This window comes from Phacochoerus africanus, chromosome 4 (genome assembly GCF_016906955.1).
Source record: "Phacochoerus africanus isolate WHEZ1 chromosome 4, ROS_Pafr_v1, whole genome shotgun sequence".
Taxonomy (NCBI): domain Eukaryota; kingdom Metazoa; phylum Chordata; class Mammalia; order Artiodactyla; family Suidae; genus Phacochoerus; species Phacochoerus africanus.
Genome location: NC_062547.1, coordinates 69499338 through 69522631, shown reverse-complemented (window position 1 = coordinate 69522631; position 23294 = coordinate 69499338). Strand labels below are relative to the sequence as shown.

General features: G+C 52.3%; 1 protein-coding gene across 5 annotated transcripts; it reads left to right on the top strand.

Moving 5' to 3' along the window:
- TYK2 (tyrosine kinase 2) lies at nucleotides 1-22605 on the top strand. Of its 5 annotated transcripts, XM_047777019.1 has the most exons (26): nucleotides 1-227; nucleotides 2604-2711; nucleotides 3065-3170; nucleotides 3583-3798; nucleotides 8049-8172; nucleotides 8297-8444; nucleotides 9044-9207; nucleotides 10532-10898; nucleotides 11386-11595; nucleotides 11696-11853; nucleotides 12726-12834; nucleotides 12926-13115; nucleotides 13201-13304; nucleotides 13412-13594; nucleotides 13671-13758; nucleotides 14780-14907; nucleotides 15918-16053; nucleotides 16137-16291; nucleotides 17255-17405; nucleotides 17865-17962; nucleotides 18206-18398; nucleotides 18719-18837; nucleotides 19237-19409; nucleotides 19633-19750; nucleotides 21169-21279; nucleotides 21363-22605. In XM_047777019.1, exons 4-26 carry the CDS (start codon nucleotides 3603-3605, stop codon nucleotides 21495-21497), a joined length of 3558 nt encoding a protein of 1185 aa, XP_047632975.1. In that variant the 5' UTR covers nucleotides 1-227; nucleotides 2604-2711; nucleotides 3065-3170; nucleotides 3583-3602; the 3' UTR covers nucleotides 21498-22605. The 5 variants fall into 5 exon arrangements, with proteins under 5 accessions (XP_047632975.1, XP_047632974.1, XP_047632976.1 ...); XM_047777018.1 differs by lacking the exon at nucleotides 2604-2711 and having other exon boundaries at nucleotides 1-183; XM_047777020.1 differs by lacking the exon at nucleotides 2604-2711 and having other exon boundaries at nucleotides 1-216.
- The last annotated feature ends 689 nt before the right edge of the window (nucleotides 22606-23294 follow it).

Here is a 23294-nt window from a genome sequence, read left to right as displayed (position 1 = left end):
GAGGAGGTGTCCCAGCTGCGATCAAGCGGCGGCGGCCCGGGGCTGTGGGGCGGGGTCCCGGGTTCGAGCCAGAGTTCCCGCTAAAGGGTGAGTCTAGATCGGGGCACGTGGGGGCGCGCCCAGGAGATCTTCAGGAATGACGCGGCCGGCGGGAGATCGGAGACTGACTACCCTGGGCAGGAGGTGGGTAGAAGCACCCACACTGCCTTAAGACTGGTCTGTACCCGGTGGGTGCACGTCGCGATTTCTGCCCCTACCATCGGGGTTTGGAGGTTTCAATGTTGCGGGGTGGGGGGTTGCGGATCTCACCCAGATCCCATCTTCAAAGCTGGGTCTGGGCCCAATGGTAACGGGGAAAGAGGAGATGGTCACCCCCAAAGCCCTATCTTCAGGATCTTATTTCGAACGTTAATAAGATAATAACATAGAACATTTGTCGATCGTGTATTGCATTCCAGGCCTTGTGCCGAGCTCTTTCCCTGCCTCACCTCGTTGAATCCTCCCAACAACCCTTTGAGAGAGAGACTGTTATATGCCCACTTTCCAAATGAGGAAACAGGCTCAGAAAGGATTCCTGACAATCCGACATTGTGCTATTACAATATTCATTTTTTCCCCATCACTGCTTAAATCAGTAATATCGGTGGAATTGCTGACAGCCCCTCTGGGAAATACTGGAGACCTCAGGGGGCCTGGGCCCTGGGCCTAGCTCTCAAAAAGTTCCAGACTGCTGGGAAGAGAGCTGAGCACAGCCCCTCCTCCACTCAGGGAGCCAGCAGGGCCTGCATGTCGCTCCTGGGGATGGATGTAGGAGGCAGTAATCGTGGCTTGAAAGAGGCAGAAGGATTATGATGATCAAACCAATAATTACTTCATTCTTGTTTTTATATGTTATTTTTTCATGTCTATGTCAAGGTACTAAACTGAAACAGGCAGAACAGTGTTAAAAAGGCACAGATTCATTTACAATGTCAGTTTTTTTGTTGTTGCTTTTGTTTTTTTGGGTTTTTTTTAGGTCCACACCCACGGCATATGGAAGTACTCAGGCTAAGGGTTGAATCAGAGCTATACCTGCCACTCTCTGCCACAGCTACAGCAATGTCAGCCTCATCTGTGACCCACTGCCACAGCTTGCCACAACTCGGGATGCTTAACCCACTGAGTGAGGCCGGGGATCGAACTTGAGCCCTCATGGACACTGGTTGGGTTCTTAATCCGCTGAGCCACAATGGGAACTCCTACAATGCTAGTTTAAAAAAAAAAGAATATGGAAAAACTAACCATAACTACAATAATCTGTTTCAATTATACAATATAAAAAAACATAAATTGTGAAAAAGAATGGATATATGTATACCTGAATCACTTTGCTGTATAGCAGAAATTAACACAACATTGTAAATCAACCATACTTCAATAAAACTTTAAAAAATGGAAAGGAGGAGTTCCTGTCATGGCTCAGTGGTTAACGAACCCGACTAGTAACCATGAGGTTGCAGGTTCGATCCCTGGCCTTGCTCAGTGGGTTAAGGATCAGGCATTGCTGCGGCTGTGGTGTAGGCTGGCAACTGCAGCTCCGATTTGACCCCTAGCTCGGGAAACTTCGTATGCCGTGAGTGCGGCCCTCAAAAGACAGGAGTTCCTGTCATGGCTCAGTGGTTAACAAATCCGACTAGGAACCATGAGGTTTCCGGTTCGATCCCTGGCCTTGCTCAGTGGGTTAAGGATCCGGCGTTGCTGTGAGCTGTGGTGTAGGTCGCAGACTTGGCTGGGATCCCGTGTTGCTGTGGCTCTGGCACAGGCTGGCAGCTGTAGCTCCAATTAGACCCCTAGCCTGGGAACCTCCATATGCTGCAGGAGCAGCCCTAGAAAAGACAAAAAGACAAAAAAAAAAAAAAACCTTGAAAAAAAATTTTAAAAAATAAAAAAAAAAAAAAAAGGAAAAGCATTCCCACTGGGGCACAGTAGTTTTAAGAATCTTACTATAGCACCTGAGGCCTCTGTGGAGGTGCTGGTTTCCTCCTCAGCATGGCACAGTGGGTTAAAGGATTTGGTATAGGCCACAGCTGTGGCTTGGATTCAGTCTTTGGCCTGAGAATTTACATATGCCGCTGGTGGCTGGTGCATCCATTAAAAATAATAATGAAGGAGGGAGGGGGAGAGCCTGGGAGTTTGGGGTTAGTAGATGCAAACCATTGCATTTGGAATGGATAAGCAATGAGATTCTGCTGTACAGCACAGTGAACTATATCTGATCACTTGTGATGGGACATAATGGAGGATAATGTGAAAAGAAGAATGTATATGGATGTATGGCTGGTTACTTTGCTGTGCAGCAGAAATTGACAGAACATTGTAAATCAACTATAATTTAAAAATTTTTAATAATAATTTTAAAAATAATACAAAAATTACAAATGAAAAAAACCCATGTAAATTGTTAAGAGCAGTAATCAAAATTGGTGAGGTGGATGAGAATTAAAAGTGTAAAGTTTACAAATTCTATTGAAGTGAAGCTGTTAGCTTAAAAATAGGGTGTTATAAGTGTGAGGTGTGTTAGGTAAGTCTCATAAAGTATCTTAACCTTATAACATTAAACTTAGGGTAAATACAAGGGAAAAATCCTGTAGTAATTACATCACAACACAAAGACAGACAGCAGGATGAGAAACAAGGAACAATGGATCCACAAAACAACCAAAATGGCAATAGTAAGTCTTTCCCTACAATATGGTAACAGTGGTATATAATTCACCTACAACTCTAGTTTAAAAGTTTGAAGCTGGAGTTCCCATTGTGGCATAGTGAAACAATCTGACTAGCATCCCTGAATGACTGGCCTAACTTAGTGGGTTAAGGATCCGGCATTGCCACAAGCTGCAGTGTAGGTCACAGATGTGGCTTGGATCCCGCGTCCCTGTTGTTGTGGGTTAGGGAGGCAGCTGCAGCTTCGATTCAACCCTTAGCCTGGGAACTTCCATATGCTGCAAGAAAAAAAAAAAAGAATATAGAAATTTCACAACCACCTCTTCATGGCAACACTCTCAGCATCTCCATTTTCCAGATGGGGAAACTGAGGCCCAGCATGGCTCCATGACTTGCCTAAGTTGACACAGGATTCATCCCCAGGTCGGTCTGACCACACCTGTCTGCCTGGTTCTTTTGGAAAGGTGGGTTCAGAGCTGATTTTGGTGAATTTGTCCAATATGGGGGTCTGGTGGTGTCATTCTTCATAACTGGCCAAGTAGTAGATGGGGACACATACTCCAATGCCATCAAACAGATGTGGAAACTGAGGCCCAGGGAGGGGGACTGGGGGAGTTCCCTGGTGGTTTGGTGGTTAAGGATCTGGCTTTTTTACTGCTGTAGCTTTGGTTACTGCTATGGCGTGAGTTTGATCCCTGGCCCAGGAACTTTCACATGATCCAGGCATGGTCGGGGAGGAGGGGGGCAGGGAATTGAGTGCCTTAATTTGCACAGTGAAGGGGATCCCGAATCTCTCCGCTGGATAGTTGGAAGGTTGAGGTACTAAACGGTGCCTCCAGGCTGAGGCGTGGGGACTAATAGGCTATTCCTTCTCAGGCAAGCCAGCAGTCAAGAACATGCCTCTGTGCCATTGGGGAGCCACCACCCGGGGCCAAAAGCCTGATGGGGATGGAGCCCAGCCCACAGCCACCACAGGAGGCCTGAAGGTGCTTCTCCACTGGGCTGGTCCTGGTGGTGGGGAGCCCTGGGTCACCTTCAGTGAGGTCACACTGACTGCAGAGGAGGTCTGCATCCACATCGCACACAGAGTTGGTGAGTCGGAGGCATTGGTCTTAGGGCAGGGTGGAGCTGGCATCCAATCTTCTGTGCATCTGTTCAGCAGACATTGAATGAGCACCTTCTGTGTGCCAAGCCCCAAATGCTGCCTTTGTAAACTTAATATTCTAACAGGGATCAGCAAGAAGAACAATGAATAAGAAAACTGTATAGGAGACCAGAGATGATCTCCTAAGAATTAAAACCTTGAGGAGATAAGGGGAGGAGTCAAAGGAATATCTAGGGGAAGTTGGTGCCAGACACAGGGAAGAGCCAGTGCAAAGGCCCTGAAGTGGGAACTTGCCGGCAACAGAGAGGAGGCCGGTGTAGCTGGAGGCAAGTGAATGAAGTGGAGGCAGCAGTAGGTGAGGGCAAGGAGGTGACAGCACAGGTCATGCAGAGCCCTCTGGGCCTCAGGGAGGACTTTTGGATTTTTCTTCAAGTGAGGTGGAAGTCCCGGAGGACTGTGAACTGAGGAGGAACGTGTTTGGACTCTGATGTCACAGACACTCTCAGGCTGCCTTGGGGGGAAGCAGACTGGGGTGGGTGAGAGGAACAGGGACACCAGGGCAGAGGTGACCTCCAGGTAGGAGATGATGGAAGAGAGGTCAGCCTGTGTCAGATCTTACAGTGCTAGAGTTTCCATTCTGGTGCAGCGGAAATGAATCTGACTAGGAACCATGAGGTTGTGGGTTCGATCCCTGGCCACACTCAGTGGGTTAAGGATCCGGTGTTGCTGTGAGCTGTGGTGTAGGTCACAGACATGGCTGGGATCCTGCATTGCTTTGGCTGTTGTGTAGGCCGGCAGCTGTAACTCTGATTCAACCCTAGCCTGGGAACCTCCATGTGCCGTGGGTACAGAAAGCAAAAAAACAAAACAAACAAACCAAAGAAACCCCACAACAAATCTTACAGTGCCTTCAGCACTAGAGGGAGGGAGTTCCCATCATGGCTCAGCAGAAATGAACATGACTAGGATCCTTGAGGATGCAGGTTCGATCCCTGACCTCACTCAGTGGGTTTAGGATCCAGTGTTGCCATGAACTATGGTGTAGGTTGCAGACACGGCTCAGATCTGGCATTGCTGTGGCTGTGGCATAGGCAAGCAGATGTAGCTCCAATTCGATCTCTAGCCTGGGAAGTGTGCAAATCCCACGGCCCTAAAAAGAAAAAGAAAAAAAAAAAGCCACCAGAGGGAGTAGTTTAGATTTAGACTTTTTCCTAGGAGCAGTAAGGAATGGTCGGGAGAGCCTGCAGTAGAGGTGCTCAAAAGTCTAATTTCTTTCGCCAAAGGAGGGGAAGTTCACTCCAAGGGGAATTCACTTACATGCCCCTTCCTCCAGGAAGTCCTCTCAAACCCCTTTCTCCATAACTAGATGGAGGCCCTCTGGTAGATTTCTGTAATACTTTGTACTTTCCCATTGGTGGCAGAATTTTATTTTATTTATTTATGTATTTTTTTGCCTCTACTGTGGCATGTGGAAATTCCTTGGCCTGGGATAGAACCCACACCATAGCAGTGACCCAAGATGCTGTAGTGACAACACTGGATCCTTAACCTGCTATGCCATAAAAGAACTCTTAATGGCTTATCTTTTTTTTTTAGGGCCACACTTGCAGCATATGGAAGTCCCCAGGCTAGGGGTCAAATCGAAGTTGCAGCTGCCAACCTATGCCACAGCCATGCTAGATCCGAGCCACACTGGTGATCTGCAACACAAGTTGTGTCAACACCAGATCCTTAACCCATTGAGTGAGGCCAGGGATTGAACCAGCATCCTCATGGATACTAGTCAGTTTGTAACCTGATGAGCCACAATGGGAACTCCTGATGGCTGATTCTTAAAGAAGTTGGACAGGTGGAGTTCCCAGACAGCTCCAGTGTTGTCACTGCTACAGCTTGGGTCACTGTTGTTGTGAGGTTTGAGAACTTTCATATGCCACAGGTGTGGCAAAAAGTTAAAAAAATAAAATAAAAAGAAGTTGGACAGGTTTGTTGGGTGATGTGAAACATGTCTGGCAGAGAGCCCAGAAAACCTGATCTGTTTGAGGAAGCAAAAGACTTTAAGAGTAACTAACTGGTGCATCAGTTTCAAGAATTTGGAAAGGGAACTAGGAATTGAAACCAGAGCATAGTTGTCTGGGTCCAGGTCATGGTTAGTCAGTGCTGAGGGGGTTGGGCCTTCTTAGGGGGCAAATGGGAACCATAGAAGGTTTAAGCCAGAGTGAAACAGATTGGTTCTTTAGAAATTTGTCTCACTGGGAGGCATGCTTCTTCTTTGAAGGGCAGAACACTTGGATGCAATAACTTTGGAGAGCAATTTGGCATCAGCCAACATGGTTGAAATGTATGTTCGCTGGGGGTACTCAGTTCCATACCTAGAAATGAACTCTACAGATACTCAACTCATGTGCTTCAGGGGATGCACACAAGAATGTTCAGAGCTGCCTCGTTTGTCTTAGTGAAAAGCAAGAGACCATTTCAAAGTCTTGTCTCCAGGAGAAATCACAAATCAGTTGCAGTATGGCTGGGCACTGGAATACTAGAGAGGCAGGAAAAGGGAATTTGACTAAAATTACACGTCATGTGTGAAACAAACCTATTGTAACATGAAAAAGCAAATTGCAGAAGGACACCTATGGTATAATACTGCATTGAGTTTATAACATTCACAACTATGTCATAGAGGATGGGAAAATGATCACCCCAAGTTCAGGAGTGTGGTTACCTCTTTATGGGAGGGAAAGGAAGTAGATATAGGTGGGGGTTTCAATTGTACTTGCCGAATTTATTTTATTATCTGAGGGCTAGTCCTTGGGTGATTATAAATTATTCTGGCAGCACTATTTCATATACAATTTTTAAGTGATATATATAAAAAAGATGCTTGGGTGGCCAGCGTGGAAAATGATAGCAAGTCTGGAGGCTGAACTAGGGCTGGGTTTTAGACTTGAAGGAAGTGGGTAGATCCTAGAGAGACGGAGGATGCAGAAAGAGCAGGACTTGGGACCAATCTGATGGGGAAGGAGTGGGAGGAATTGAGGACAAGGATCAAATCCTGGCTTAAAAACTGGGTGGAGGGGGGCGGGTTTGGGGACCTCACATGAGATCTGTTTGAAACAAGGCACATCTAAGGGAGCCTGAAATGTCTAGAGGGAGACAACCAAAGAGTAGTTGGAAATTTCTCTGGGGCTAGAGTTCAGAGACCAGGCGAAGTGCCATCAGGTTATAGAGCTTAGTCAGTTTATGATAAATTTTGCTGTGGTAATAAGCAGCTCCCCCAGATTCTTCTGGGTTAAGACAATGAAAATTTTGAAGTTCCCACTGTGGCTCAGTGGGTTAAAAACCTGATATAGGAGTTCCCGTCGTGGCGCAGTGGTTAACGAATCCGACTAGGAACCATGAGGTTGCGGGTTCCGTCCCTGCCCTTGCTCAGTGGGTTAACGATCCGGCGTTGCCGTGAGCTGTGGTGTAGGTTGCAGACGCGGCTCGGATCCAGCGTTGCTGTGGCTCTGGCGTAGGCCGGTGGCTACAGCTCCGATTCAACCCCTGGCCTGGGAACCTCCATATGCCGCGGGAGTGGCCCAAGAAATAGCAACAACAACAACAACAAAAGACAAAAGACAAAAAAAAAAAAACCTGATATAGTGTCCGTGAGGTTGGGGATTTGATCCCTGGCCTCGCTTGGTAGGTTAAGGATCCAGCATTGCCACAGGATGCAGTGTAGGTCACAGATGCAGCTCAGATCTGTTATTACTGTGGCTGTGGCACAGGCCAGCAGCTGCAGCTGTGATTTGACACCTAGTTCGGGAACTTCCATATACAGCAAGTGCAGCCCTAAAAAAAAAAAAAAACCAAGAAAACAATGAAAATTTACATAAAGTCTGTTATAGGTGAGATGGTTCCCCTCTATCTTGTAGCTTCAGCACCAGGCACAAGGGATCGCCAACATCCCTGGGGCAGGGAAGAGGGCAGGAAGGTTTATTTCTAGGCCTAGAAAAATGCACATTCCCTCTGTCCACATCCCATTGGTCAGAAACCAGTCCAGTGCCCCCATCCTAGCTGCAAAGGAGACTGGGAAATGAAGCCTTTCTGTGAGGCTACAGCATGGTCAACATATTGCATTGTCTTCTATTGGCCTAGGGGAGGAGGCCCAGGGAGGGACTGTGAAGGGAGACGGTGGGTTTAGGGGTCCACAGGGCTAAAGTAGCAGACACCAACTCCTGACTCGTTTCTCCCTGTCCAGGCATCAGTCCACTCTGCCTCAATCTCTTTGCCCTCTTCGATGCCCAGGCCCAAGTCTGGCTGCCTCCAAACCACATCTTGGATATCTCTGGAGACTCGAGCCTGACGCTGCACTTTCGCATGAGGTAGGTGCAGTCCCCTTGGGGGGCTTGTCCCCTTTTGTTCTGTCCCCTCCCTCCCTGGTCACCCCCATCTGGGAGCTGATCTGAATCCGTGCTAAGCCCCAATTGTGTCCTCTCCCTCCTGCAGGTTTTATTTCCGGAACTGGCATGGCATGAATCCTCAGGAGCCAGCTGTGTACCGCTGCGGGCCCCCCGGGACCGAGACCTCCTCAGAACAGGCAGAGCCGGGGGTACAACTCCTGGACCCAGCCTCCTTTGAGTACCTCTTTGAGCAGGTGTGAGCGGGGCTGGGGAGGCAGGACTATTTATGAGGAACCCAGGGCATTTGAGGAGTCCCCACTTCCGTCCCAGTTCACCATAGCTAATAGGTTTTAACATGTGTTATCTGGGGGAGTTCTCTTCGTGGCTCAGTGGTTAATGATCCCAACTAGGATCCATGACGATGCAGGTTTGATCCCTGGCCTTGCTCAGTGGGTTAAGGATTTGGCATTGCCATGAGCTGTGGTGTAGGTCACAGACGCGGCTCGGATCCCCTGTTGTGGCTGTGGTGTAGACCAGCAGCTGTAGCTCCGATTTGACCCCTATCCTGGGAACCTCCATATGCCACAGGTGTGGCCCTAAAATGCCAAAAAAAAACCCCTAAAAACAAAAAACATGTTACCTGGGAACCTGTGGCTGCCTGAACCAAAGAATCTTAAGACTCAGGATTACAGGGAAAAGGGTGATGTGATCCATCAGTGATGTTTGTCACAGGCATAGGATTGGATAGAGAAGAGGCTTCCATGCTGGGTCCTTCCTTTCCCCAGAGTGGCCAGAAGCTGAGGAATGAACAGGTTCTCATGCCTCCCTTCCTGCCTGATTCCCCCATCCCCAGGGCAAGCATGAGTTTGTAAATGATGTGGCATCGCTGTGGGAGCTGTCAAGTGAGGAGGAGATCCACCACTTTCAAAACGAGAGCCTGGGCATGGCCTTCCTGCACCTCTGCCAGCTCGCCCTCCGCCACGGTGTCCCCCTTGAGAAGGTGGCCAAGAAGATCAGGTATCTGGGAATGGGGCGGGTGGACATGGCCAGGCACCTGGGGGCCAGGGTGGACCTTGCATACCACCATGCCTTCGTTCATTGAACGAACATTTATCAAGCACTTACTGTATGCTGGTACTAGTTTTGGGTGGTGGAGACAACACTGAACAGGGCCAACAAAAATCCCTGCTGTCCTGGAGCTCACATCTGATGAAGGAGACAGGCAATAAACAAAATACAAAAGTAAAGGAGTTCCCATTGTGGCTCAGTGGGTTAAGAACCCGACTGGTATCCATGAAGATGCGGGTTCAATCCCTGGCCTCGCTCAGTGGGTTAAGGATCCGGTGTTGCCGTGAGCTGTGGTGTAGGCCAGCAGCTACAGCTCCAATTTGACCCCTAGCTTGGCAACTTCCATGTTCTGTGGGTGCGGCCGTAAAAAGCTAAAAAAGGAGTTCTCATCGTGGTGCATCGGAAACAAATCCGACTAGGAACCATGAGGTTTTGGGTTTGATCCCTGGCCTGGCTCAGTGGGTTAAGGATCTGGTGTTGCCATGAGCTGTGGTGTAGGTTGCAGATGCATTTCGGATCTGGCATTGCTGTGGCTGTGGTTTAAGCCAGCAGTTACAGCTCCAATTAGACCCCTAGCCTTGGAACCTCCATATTTTAGGGTGCAGCCCTAAAAGGACAAAAGACAAAAAAAAAAGTGAGCTATACTGGTGGGTAGGTGCAGGGCGGGAGAAGGGCTGAGGGCTAGGGCTTTGTGAGGAGCAGAGAGGCTTCCAAGAGCTGTGCCTTTTACTGATAATTATATTAATGCTCAAAACAATAGTGACTCCTCCAGTAATAATAATAGCCAACCCTCAGAGTTCCCTTGTGGCTCAGCAGGTTAAGGAAGCAACATTGTCACTGCTGTGGCACGGGTTTGGTCTCTGGCCCAGGAACTTCTGCATGCAGCAGACAGTGGCCAAAAAGGAAGACAAAAATTTAACACTCGAATAATCCTTATTTTGTGCCAATCAATAGTCCTAATTCCCTCTTTGCCCTAGAAGCAGGCACTGTTTGATTCCATTTTACAGATGAAGAGACAGAACACTTTAGAGCTTAGGGAAATGGCCCAAGAGCTGGGATTTCAGTTCTGTGGTCTCCTTAGAGTCCTGGGCCCTGGGCCTGAACACCACCCAACTTCCCAGTGCTGGTTCTTTATCACATTCTCTCCAGGGCAGCCTGCCTTTTTCCTAGCTGAGGCAGCGGAGGTTCAGAGGGGTTAAGTCACCTGCCCCACATCACCCAGCCTGGCCTGCAACCCAGACCCCTGACCGGCCTCTTCCTGTGGTCCCCACAGCTTCAAGGACTGCATCCCGCGCTCCTTCCGCTGGCAGATCCGGCAGCACAACGCTTTGACGAGGCTGCGCCTGCGGAGCATCTTCCGCAAGTTCCTGCGGGCCTTCCAGCCGGGCTGCCTCTCGCAGCAGGTCGTCATGGTGAAGTACCTGGCCACGCTCGAGCGCCTGGCGCCCCGCTTCGGCACAGAGCGCGTACCCATCTGCCGCCTGCAGCTGTTGGCCCAGGCCGAGGGCGAACCCTGCTACATCCGGGACGGTGGGCAGTCCTCTCCAGACCCCGAGCCCCAGGCGGCTCCGGAACCCATCACCCATGAGGTGCTGGTGTCAGGCACTGATGGCATCCAGTGGCGGCTGGTACAGGCAGAGGTGAGCGGGGGTCCTCTTCCATCTGGAGGTCCAGAGCAGCTGCGCGTGGCGGGTGGTTTTTCCCCACATGGTTCTCTGTGGGTGGCTCACTCCTGCTCAGCTTTAGCCTTTGCCTCTGAAGTGACTGGGATGAAGAGGGTTTTTGCCCACATGGCTCTGGGGTATGTCTGTCTGTGCCTTGGGGCCTGTTTCTTGGAGAGTCTCCTCTGCCTTTCTGCCCCCTGAGATCTAGTTTATGGGGTCTGTACCTCTGAAGAACCCCTATATCTGACATCTGAAATTCCAGCCCTAAAGTTCCAGCTTCTGGCAAGTGTATCTCTTCTTGGTGGGTCCCCTGTCCAGCCTGTGACACTGGGACTCACTGGGGGTATGCCTGACCAGGGTTACCTGGTCCCTTCAGCTTTCACCTCTTCCCAGCAGGAACATGCAGGGAAACTAAACAGGCATAGCTCTGCTCCATTCCACTGCCCCACATGCTGGTTTCCAGGGTCCCAGTGGTGGTGCTGGTGATGGCAGCAGCAGCAGGAGTCCCCATACTGGCCACTCTGGAAAGAAAGCCAAGGCCCAAGAGGGGGGCAGCCAGCCAGTGGACAGGCCTGGGGAGGCCCTGTGGACCTACTTCTGCAACTTCCAGGACATCACCCACGTGGTGCTGAAAGAACGCCACGTCAGCATTCATTGTCAGGACAAGTGCTTGGTGGGGCCCGGACCGGGGGCTGGGCTGGTGGGGCTGAGGGGGGCAGGGCACCTCTGGCGTGCAATCCTTGTCTGATGTCCCCCGTGGCCTTGGCCTGCAGGAGCTGACCCTGCCTTCCCGGGCCACGGCCCTGTCCTTGGTGGCACTAGTGGATGGCTACTTCCGCCTGACAGCTGACTCGAGCCACTACCTGTGCCACGAGGTGGCTCCTCCACGGCTGGTGATGAGCATCCAGGATGGGATCCACGGACCTCTGCTGTGAGTGCCCGGAAGGGCAGGTGGGCGGTGCAGGCCCAGGTGGTAGCGGTTGCCACCTGGACTGTGAGCCCTAGAGATGGTGGGGTTAGAACGAGGTGTGTGTGCTTTTGTGTCTCAGTGTGTGCACGTGTCTTAGGCTGTGAAAGCATGTGTGTTCACCCACATGTATGAATGCACACACATGTACACTTGTGTCTTAGGGTATATACCTCAGTGTGTGTGTTTGCCTGTGTGTGCGTGCATGTGTGCATGCAGGGATTCACTCACACTGCATCATGCACACATTCATGAACTGTGCAGAAACACTGTATTCTGGTCAGTATATTTGTTTCTCACAGGGGTACAGGTTAATTCTGGAACTGCTGTTTACTAGCATTGAATAAATAAGTACCTATGTTGTAGATATGGACAACCAGTTTTCATCCAGTTGGAGAAGGAAGTTACAGATGAGCAATGTGGTGCTGGATGGGGTTATCATCAGGAAATGTTTATTTTACTAGTTAAATATGAAAGTAGGTATTGGCGTTCCCGTCGTGGTGCAGCAGAAACAAATCCTATTGGGAATCATGAGGTTTCGGGTTCAATCCCTGGCCTCACTCGGTGGGTTAAGGATCCAGTGTTGCTGTGAGCTGTGGTGTAAGTTGCAGATGCAGCTTGGATCTGATCTTGCTGTGGCTGTGGTGTAGGCCGGCATCTGTAGCTCTGATTAGACCCCTAGCCAGGAACATCCATATGCCATGGGTGCGGACCTAAAAAGCAAAAACTACTACTACTACTAATAAAATAAGTATCGATGTGAGTATACAGTCGGATTAGTACACACACAGTTCCTAGCTCTGATGGTGCTCCCTTGTCCCCCCCAATCCACCCAGGGAGCCATTTGTGCTGGCCAAGCTGCGGCCAGAGGATGGCCTCTACCTCATTCACTGGAGCACCAGCCACCTCAACCGCCTCATCCTCACAGTGGCCCAGCGCGACCAGGTGGGCCTGGGGCGGGGGTCCTGGGCCGGGGCTGGGCGTGCTCCCTGCCTGGACCCCTGCTCACCGCCCCTACCCCTGCCACCCACTCCAGGCACCTGGCACGAAGGGCTTGCGCCTGCGGAAGTTCCCCATAGAGCTGCAGGCTGAGACGGTCACGCTAGAGGGCTGGGGCCGGTCCTTCCCCAGCGTGCGGGAGCTGCGGGCTGCCCTGCAGGGCTGCTCTCTCCGGGCTGGCGATGACTGCTTTTCCCTGGACCGCTGCTGCCTGCCGAGGCCGGGAGGTACCAAGATGGGGTGGGGGCGTCCACAGGGTGCAGGAGGCCTCTCCCTCTGTGCCACGCCTCAGTGATGGCTTCTACCCCCCAGAGATCTCCAACCTCATCATCACTCGGGGGCCTCAGGCCTGCACCAGGCCTCTCAACCTCAGCCATCTCAGCTTCCACCGGGTCCACCAGGAAGACATCATCCAGGTGCATGGCGTGGGGGTGGGGGAGTGGGCCCTTGGGGTGGGGCACAGGGAGGCAGCCTTGAACCATTGTCACGGAGATGTTCCACGGAGATGTTCCCCCACCCCCAGCTGTCCCACTTAGGCCAGGGCACAAGGACCAACGTGTATGAGGGCCTCTTGCGAGTGGGGGGCGGAGGCCCCGAAGAGGAAAAGTCGGATGGCAGGGACCCCTCCCCATCCAGTGGGGACCGTGGGCAGGAGCTGCGAGTGGTTCTCAAGGTGCTAGACCCCAGTCACCATGACATCGCCCTGGTGAGTGAACACAGCCAGGGGCTGGGGGAGCAGGATGAAGGGGTCTGCGGCCGCTTCAACTGCTCTGTCCCCACAGGCCTTCTACGAGACAGCCAGCCTCATGAGCCAGGTCTCTCACGTGCACCTAGTCTTCGTTCATGGCGTCTATGTGCACGGCTCTGAGAGTGAGTGGGCCCTGCCTCCCCCCTCCTCCCCCCCCACCCCGTCTTGTTTACTGCCCAACCCCACTTGACATACATCCTTCTTCTTCTTCTTTTTTTTGACCACACTGGTGGCCTGCGGAAGTTCCTGGACCAGGGATCAACCACAGCAGTGATCTGAGTCACAGCAGTAACAAGGCCGGATTCTTAACCTGCCGAGCCCACCAGGGGACTCCTTGACCTACATCCTTATCCCTGACTGCACACGGACCCTTGACCTCTACCCTGACCCCTGACTGCAGCCCAGTCTGTGCCCATCTGACTCTCACCTATACCCCGAATACACCTTGACCCTTACCTGCACTCTGATCCCTGGCCACACCCACCCTCCACCACCCAAACTCCATCCCGAGCTCTAGTTCCCACCTGAACACCTCTAATGGCCCAGCCCCTATATATCCTCTGACTGCATCAACACTGTGACTGCACAGACCCCAGCCTTGCTGGCCGCCCCAGTCCTCCCAGACCTCAGTCCCTGCTTCACCCCTACCCCTGCCCCGACTCTGCATGTACCTCACAGCTCCTTGTACAGGGTGACAGTGGCCAGCCTCTGATCTACCGACATCAACCCCACACATCTGTCTCTCCTGCCTTCCCCCCAACACTGGCCTGTGTGCCAACCCTGCACACCCCCCACTCCACATGCATCCCACCCCTGTGGGATTCAAACATTGCTCATACCCCACCTGGAGCTCCACTCGCCTGCACCCACCCTCAGTTCCCCAGTCCCATCATTACCTCGTCACTTACTCGCAGCCTCCTCTGTGCCACGGCCCCACTCTGGACCTAAATGCCACCATTCACCTTGGCCTCACCCCACGCCTGCCTCAGCCTGCCCTCTGTCCTGAGTTTCTCCTCCCCCCAGAGTCACTCCCATGCCTCCTCCACAGCCCTGACTACCCCCCTCCCCACCTACGATCCCAGCCCCCTGGTGCCTGGGAGGGTGAGCGGGTGGGCAGCACCTGCAGTGGCTGGGCTTTTACAGATATCATGGTGACGGAGTACGTGGAGCACGGGCCCCTGGATGTGTGGCTGCGGCGGGAGAGGGGCCATGTGCCTCTGGCCTGGAAGTTGGCAGTGGCCCAGCAGCTGGCCAGCGCCCTCAGCTACCTGGTACGTGGCCTGTGGGTAGGACTTGGGGCAGTGGGGAGGGCCAGGGCAGCCCCCGCCTTAGATATGGAGGCCTCGACACATCCATCCACATGCTATCCTGGGAAGATCTTCCCATGAGTTTCCTCGGCTCACACACCCCTATGGCTCCCACCTTCCTCCAGAGAGCACCTAACTCCTTCACTTGGCATCCAGGGCCCTGTGGGAGTCACCTCCACCATTCTCTTAGCATTCATCCCCAGCCCCTCCTGGTCCAGTCACCCCCATTTCCAGAACACTCTCTGTGTGCCCGGTTCTGTCTTAGGTCCTGGGGACCCAACAGAGAATGAAATAGACAGAAGTGTCTGTCCTTGGGGAGCTGGCATTTCCATGGGAAGGGGCAAATGAGAAATAATAATTAAGGACATGACATAATACGTCAGAAAGTAGAGGAGTTCCCTGGTAGCCTAGTGGTTAAGGATCCAGCATTGTCACTGCTGTGGCTTGGGTTCAGTCCTTGGTCCCAGGAACTTTGGCATGCCCTGGGCATGGCCAAAAAAAAAAGTCAGAAAGTAGTGAGAACTGTGAAGAAAAAAGCAGAAATGGAGATGAGATTTGCTTCAGTTTGGGGAAGAGGTGAAGTCTTAAATAGGTAGGTGAGTGGTTCAGGAAAGCCTCACTAAGGTAACCTGAAACAGGTGGGAGCTATGAGCACAACTGAGAGAAGTGCATTCCCGGCAGAGGGAACAGCCAGTGCAAGGCCCCGGGGAAGGAACATGGGTTTGAGCACAGCAGTGGGGTCCTCTGGCCTTTTGCCCCTGGCTAAAAGCCTTGGCCACCAGCTCTGGGAAACAGGAAGGACCCACTGGGCACCCAGTCCTGCCTTGTCACTGTGACAGTGCACTGGGATCTCCATAATGACCATGAGTGTCTTTTTCACATGGGCTGTCCCTGTGGGGACCAAGTGGGATGGAGGTGGTGCCTACACACCTAGGTGGCCACGCCCCCTTTTATACCCCACCCCCTCCCCCCAGGAAGACAAGAGTCTGGTTCATGGCAACGTGTGTGGCCGGAACATCCTGCTGGCACGGCTGGGGCAGGCAGAGGGCACCAGCCCCTTCATCAAGCTGAGCGACCCCGGTGTGGGCCTGAATGCCCTCTCCAGAGAGGGTGAGGACCTGGGTGGGGCTGGGCACAGGGATGGGCTTCTCCTACTTATTTTACCTTGGTGACCTCTGAACCTGGTCCCCCAGAGCGAGTTGAGCGGATCCCTTGGACAGCCCCAGAGTGCCTGTCCGGTGGAGCCAACAGCCTGAGCACTGCAGCAGACAAGTGGGGCTTTGGTGCCACCCTCCTGGAGATCTGCTTTGATGGCGAGGCCCCCCTGCAGGGCCGCGGCCCCTCTGAGGTACATCTGAGGACCCCTGGGCCCATCCCACAAAGGGGGCTGGCACCTGCCAGGTGTCTAGAGAGTGCATTTAGGATCCAGAGCTGCCTCTCCTCTGTCTGTGGGGGCTCACATATGTCGCCTCATGTCTCTGGGACTCCATCTGGTCATCAGTCAATTTCGGTGAACTATAGTCCTGACCCCATAAGGTCATTGTGGCACACACCACGTAGGTCACATGCCTCAGTTCTAGGCAGAGTGACCACAGGAATGATGAAAGCATAGGCTGTTGCGAGGTGGGGGGGGGGGTTCCCAGAGGGAATGCCCCTGAGCCAACTAACAGATGGGGCAAATCTTCCCAGAGGAGGTTTTAATCTAAGTGCAGAAATACGGAGTTCCTGCTATGGAGCAACAGGATTGGCAGCATCTCTGCGGTTCCAAGGGTGCAGGTTCAATCCCTAGCCTGGCACAGTGGGTTAAATGATCAGGTGGTGCTGCAGCTGTGGCGTAGGTCACAACTGCGGCTCAGATCTGATCTCTGGCCCAGGAACTCCATATGCTGCGGGGTGGCCAAAAAAGGAAAAGAAAAAAAAGGAAATATCAGTGTCCCAGGCTAGGAGGGGCAGCCTAGGTAGAGGGCACAGCCTGTGCCAAAGCCCAGAGGAGGTTTTGGTGCATTTGGGGAGCTGCAGTCTGTAGGAGCTTCCTAGGAGCAGAGCCGGGTGGCAGCCAGGGCAGGAAGGGCCAAGTGTGAGATGCTCCAGCATAGCCCAATCTGCTAGACTTGGATTCAAGTCCTGACTAGAGGTGTGGGCAAGTCTGCGTCCCTTTGCTGAAGTTCAGTCATCTTATCTGTAAAATGGAAATGACAAGAACAAGGAACCTGACTGGTCTAGCCCTACTGCTCTGTGGATCTGACTTTGTCTTTGGGGGAGGAGACTGAGGGGGTGCACTGATTGCTTCTGATTGTCCCCTTCCCAACAGAAAGAGCGCTTCTACCAGAAACAGCACAAACTGCCTGAGCCTTCCTGCCCAGAGCTGGCCACACTCACCAGCCAGTGCCTGACCTACGAGCCAGCCCAGCGGCCATCCTTCCGCACCATCCTGCGTGACCTCACTCAGCTGCAGCCCCAAAGTGAGCACCACTCCAGGGCTGGGATCCTGGAGGAAGGAGAGGGGCTGAGATCCTTGCTGACACAGGTGTGGTGCACCCAAGTCTCTGTGCAGAGGCTTGGGGTGTGTGCCGGTTTCTAATTCATTTAAGTTGGGGGGTGGGGATGCCCGGAGCAGACCTTAATGTTTTGCTTGAAGAAGGCCACAACTTCTTTGGATGAATTAGACCCTGGCAAATTTTTTCATTATTAAGGAAAAGGTTGTGCCCTTTACGTGATCTCAGAACATCCCACGTATCAGTTTTGGTGCAGCCAACTCTGCATTTTGAACAAGAAATGGAATTTTCCAGCTCTTGGGAAAAAAAAAATTCCTTACCTCTGGAATTGGATGGGGGTAGTAGTCGCTGGCTTTCTCTGAGCCCAAGTGTGGGCCTGCTAGAGAAGGGGCTGGGGTCGGGACTCACTCACTGTGGCTTTTCCAGATCTTGCTGATGTCTTGTCTGTGAACCCGGACCTGCCGACATCAGATCCCACCATTTTCCACAAGCGCTATTTGAAAAAGATCCGGGATCTGGGCGAGGTGAGGGTGGGGCCTGGAGGACCAGGGGCGGGGCCTGAGCTGTTAGAAAGCTCTGGCCTAAGAAGACCCTCAGCTTCTAGGGAGGCCCTGGGAACTTGAAAGGGAGGCCTGGGCCCCAAGGGGACCCATCAACATGGAATAGATAGGACCTAAGATTTTCTGAACAGACTTGGCTGGAGGTGGACCTGGGGAGCGGGGTGTGAGGGAGTCGGGGGGACTGACCCCCCTGCACGCTCTGGCCAGGGTCACTTTGGGAAAGTCAGCTTGTACTGCTATGACCCGACCAACGATGGCACTGGTGAGATGGTGGCCGTGAAGGCCCTCAAGGCTGGCTGCGGTTCCCAGCTCCGCACCGGCTGGAGGCGAGAGATTGACATCCTGCGCACGCTCTACCATGAACACATCGTCAAGTACAAGGGCTGCTGCGAAGACCAAGGTGGGCGGGTCCTAGAGAAGCGGTGGGGCGGGACTGGAGCGTGGATGTTGTCTGGAGGGCGGGGCCAGAAGGGCCTGGCCAATTAGAGCCTCCCATTTCCAGGCTGGAGGGCAGAGTGTATTCACCCGGGTGGGCGTGGCTGGGCCTCCTTTCCGTCTGGTGAGGGCTCGCTTGCCTGGAGATGGGTTCACACTGGGCCTAGTGTGGCGGGATCTTGGCTTTCCCTCTTCACCTTGGGATAGAGGGTCGCAGGGCTCAGGATGGGCAGTCCTTGGCCCAGGCCTCTAACGCCCTTACCGGCCGCCGCTCTCCCTTGTCAGGCGAGAAGTCGGTACAGCTCGTCATGGAGTACGTGCCCCTGGGCAGCCTCCGAGACTACTTGCCTCGGCAAAATGTCGGGCTGGCCCAGCTGCTGCTCTTCGCCCAGCAGATCTGCGAGGTCGGCCAGTCCGCCCCTGCTCCCAGACCCAACTCTTCGGCCTGCCTGGCCTGAGCTTCCTATCCCCTCTGCTTGCCTGACCCGCCCCTGGGCCTGCTCTCCTCCTTCCGGGTCCTTTCCGCGGATCACCTGGCCACACCCCTGTCGGTCCCGCCCCCAACCTGTCTAGTTCCCTCTGCTGATCTGGCTAAGCATGGCAGCACGGAGCCTCGCAGTTCGCCCACCCCCCACCCGGGAGAGCCTGTGTGGCCCCACCTCTGCTGTCCGGCCCTTTTGCCCAGCCCCACCTTCCATCCTGCCCGCTCCGGCGCCCAATCCCCCCAAACCTGACTTGACTGTCCCACAGTCATCTTGGTCACGGCCCTGGCCCCCGCTGATCCTGACTCGCCCCGCCCCCAGGGTATGGCCTACCTGCACGCGCAGCACTACGTGCACCGAGACCTGGCCGCCCGCAACGTGCTGCTGGACAACAACAGGCTGGTCAAGATCGGGGACTTCGGCCTAGCCAAGGCCGTGCCCGAAGGCCACGACTACTACTGCGTGCGCGAGGATGGGGACAGCCCTGTGTTCTGGTGACCAGGCGGGACCCAGCTGGAGGAGGGTGCCAGGGTCACCTAGAGCAGATAGGGTGGAAAAGACGGATGCTGGGGTCTCAGATGACAGGGCCTAGTTCCAGTAACACTGCATCCACCCCCCCTTAAGGGTCGGGCCCTAACTGGGGCCGGAGGGCTTTGGAGCCCCAGGTAAGGACTCCAACCTGGTCTAGCCCAAGGCCTGAGTGCCCTTTCTCCCCAGGTATGCCCCAGAGTGCCTGAAGGAGTGTAAGTTCTACTATGCCTCCGACGTCTGGTCCTTTGGGGTCACCATGTATGAGCTGCTGACCTACTGTGACTCCAGCCAGAGCCCCCCCTCGGTGAGAGCCAAGCCCCCACCCCCACCCCACAGTAGAGGAGTTAGTGAGTTCCCAACTCCCCCACTTTAGCAAGCATTTAACTCAGCTGAGCCTCATGGTCCTGTTCTGTAAAGTGGGCCACTTACACTGCAGAGGGCTTTGGCTGTGACAGAAACTCAAATAGGAACAGCTTATTCCACCATTCACATACTCCATGGGGACACTGGGGAAAGGGCTTCATGTAGACCTTCGAATGTCATCAGGAGTGGCATTTTCTCCATCTCTCTGGCTTTGCAGTTTTCTGTGGTAACATTTCTCAAGCAGGCCTTACCTCTGTTGTGGATACAGTGGAACCCCACCCCCCACCCCCCGGGCCCACCATCCCCCCCAGCCTAAGAGACAAGAGTTCTCTTTCCAGCATAATTCAGGACTCTCTCCAATTGGCCCAACTTGACTCACTTGCCTTCAAGGGAGCCAATGACTGTGTAGCCCTGGGCTGGAGGGGAAGAGCCCAGAGTGTATTAAGGGTTTATTCCCGAAGCCAATCAGAGTGCCTTTGTAAAAAGGGGGAGATTATTTTCTTTTTCTTTCTTTTCTTTCTTTCCTCCCTCCTTTCTTTCTTTCCTTCTTTCCTTCCTTCCTTCCTTCTTTCCTTTCCTTCTTTCTTTCCTTCTTTCCTTCTTCTTTCTTTTCTTCTTTTCTTCCTTCTTTCCTTCTTTCTTTCTTTCTTTCTTTCTTTCTTTCTTCCTTCCTTCCTTCCTTCCTCTCTCTCTCTTTCTTTCTTTTTAGGCCCGCACCCAGGGCATATGGAAGTTCCCAGGCTAGGGGTCCAATCTGAGCTACAGCCACAGGCCTACACCACAACCTAAAGCAACATCAGATCCGAGCTGCCTCTGCAATCTACACCACAGCTTACTGCAGCACTGGATCCTTAGCCCACTGAGTGAGGCCAGGGATTGAGCCCAAAACCTCATGGTTCCTAGTTGGATTCATTTCTGCTGAGTCACAATGGGGACTCCTGGGAATAAATTTCTGAAAAGGCAAAAACAACTTGCTGGGAAACTTAATAATAACAGCAAATGAGTTCCCACTGTGGCACAATAGCATGCGTGGTATCCGGGGTTCCATCCCCAGCCCCTCACAGTGGGTTAAGTATCTGGCGCACACAGCAGCCAAAAAAGAAAAGAATAATAATAATAACACCAAATACCTAACTCAGGATTACTCTATCAATGTTCATCTAACCTTCACAGTAGTGGCCCCAGGTGGTAGAACCATTTTACAGGTGAGAGATCTGAGGCGGGAGAGGCAAAGTCCAGAGTTACACAGCTAGCAGTGGTAGAGGTGTAATACAAACACCTGCATTCCAGCTTCAGGCTCCTGACCACTACCTCAGCAGCCTTGCCTCTTGAAAAGAGCTTGTCTTGTTTCTTCTGCAGAAATTCATCGAGCTCATAGGCCTCACCCAGGGGCAGATGACAGTGCTGAGGCTCACTGAGCTGCTGGAACAAGGGGAGAGGCTGCCACAGCCAGAGAAATGTCCCCATGAGGTGAGCCCCTCCCTTTCTCCCCTGCTCTTGTCGTTGGACCAGGGAGAAAGCAGAGATCACAGCCTCAGTTTTTCCTTCCCCAGATCTATCGCCTCATGAAGAACTGCTGGGAGGCAAAGGCCTCCTTCCGCCCCACCTTCCAGAATCTCATACCTATCCTGAAAACCATCCAGGAGAAATACCAAGGCCAGGCCCCCTCAGTGTTCAGTGTCTGCTGAAGCCTGCCTGCAGCTGTGCTTGGGGGGACTGGAGCTGATAGTACCCACAGAGAGTGTCCTCCCTCCTGCTCCCCACCCTCAGAGGAGCCCACGAAGGGGAGGTCAGCCTCACCGACTCCCTTACCAACTCGCCTTACCCCTGTCTGGGGACCCCACTCCTGAGAGCCAACTTTCCTTGTCTTAGTCTGTTTGGGCTGCTGGAGCAAAAAGCAGCCACAGACTGGGTGGCTTAAAAACAACAGGCACTTATTTCTCACAGTTCTAGAGGCGAGGAAGTCCAAGATCAAGGCACCAGTGTGGTCAGATAATGGCAGCAGTCCTCTCCCTGGTTCATAGCCTGGGCCTTCTTGCTGTGTCCCCACAAGGTAGAAGGGCGCAGGGAACTTTCCTTTGCCTCTTTTAGAAGGGCACTAATTGCATTCTGGAGGGCTTCCCCCTCATGACCCACGTACCTCCTAATACCATCACAGTGGGCATTAGGATTTTAACGTATGAATTTGGGGGGACATAGTCATTCCAATCACAGCACCTTCCAAGGTCATAAGCCTGACACAGGCTCATGAGGGACCCAGGACAAGCAAGGAGCTATCCCGGCCCTTGAATCTGATCTTTTTGCCTTCCTCCACCTTCCACCCTAGGAGGAAGTAGAAGATACTTCCACCCTTACTATCTTCCCCAACTGGTAGTACACTCACATTTCCTCTGCTAGAGGCATGGTCCGTAGGCCCTTCTTCAGCAAGTGTCTGCTCTCCTGGGGACTGCAGCTAGGGCAAGATACTCATTGCAGAAGAAGCCAGAATTAACTATGTAACCTTCACTCACCTCTAGCCAGCACTTAGACCAGGGCCTGGAACACAAAAGGCCATCAATGTGTATGGTAAATATATCTGAAGGATTTGAGGGGGCCCTGTGCCATGTAGATAAGATTGCCAGATTCACTTTTCCCGCTGTGTGACCTCAGGCAAGTGGCTTCCCCAATCTGGACCTCAGCTCCCAACTCTGAACTGAGGCTGTATCTGTCAAGTGCTTAGCAGAGAGCCATATAAACAAGTGCTTAATATACTTTTTAAAATTTTTATAATGTCTTAAAATTTCTATGATATTTTATACTATTATAAAATTTATCAAATTTTATATTTGATTTACAATGTTGTGTCAATTTCTGCTATACAGCAAAGTGACCCCATCATGCATGTATGTACATACATTCTTTTTCTCATATTAATCTTCTGTCATGTTCTATTGGGTATAGTTCCTTGTGCTACACAGTAGGACCTCATTGCTTATTCCTTCTAAATGTAAAATAAGACAAAAAAAAGACAAAAAATAAATAAAATAAATGTAAGATAAGGAGTTCCCTTTGTGGCTCAACAGTTAATGATCCTGACTAGGATCCATGAGGATGTGGGTTCGATCCCTCTGTGGGTTAAGGATCTGGCATTGCCCTGAGCTGTAGTATAGGTTGCAGATGTGGCTTGGATCCCGAGCTGCTGTGGCTCTGGCATAGGCTGGCAGCTACAGCTCCGATTTGACCCATAGCCCGGGAACCTCCAAATGCTGCCAGTATGGCCCTAAAAAGACAAATAAATAAATGTAAAATAAACATCTAACTTTTTTGTTGGTCTGGTATTTGCCAACATGTTTCTACTTAACAACTATACTTTAGACAGGTCAGCCACATTCTGAAAAGCAGTTATATTTCTTTCCCATGGGACTTCTCGAGACCCTGTGCATCACAGCTCACCTGACAGGACAGTTTGGCACTATCCTACTGATATTTTGCTTTTTATAACAGTT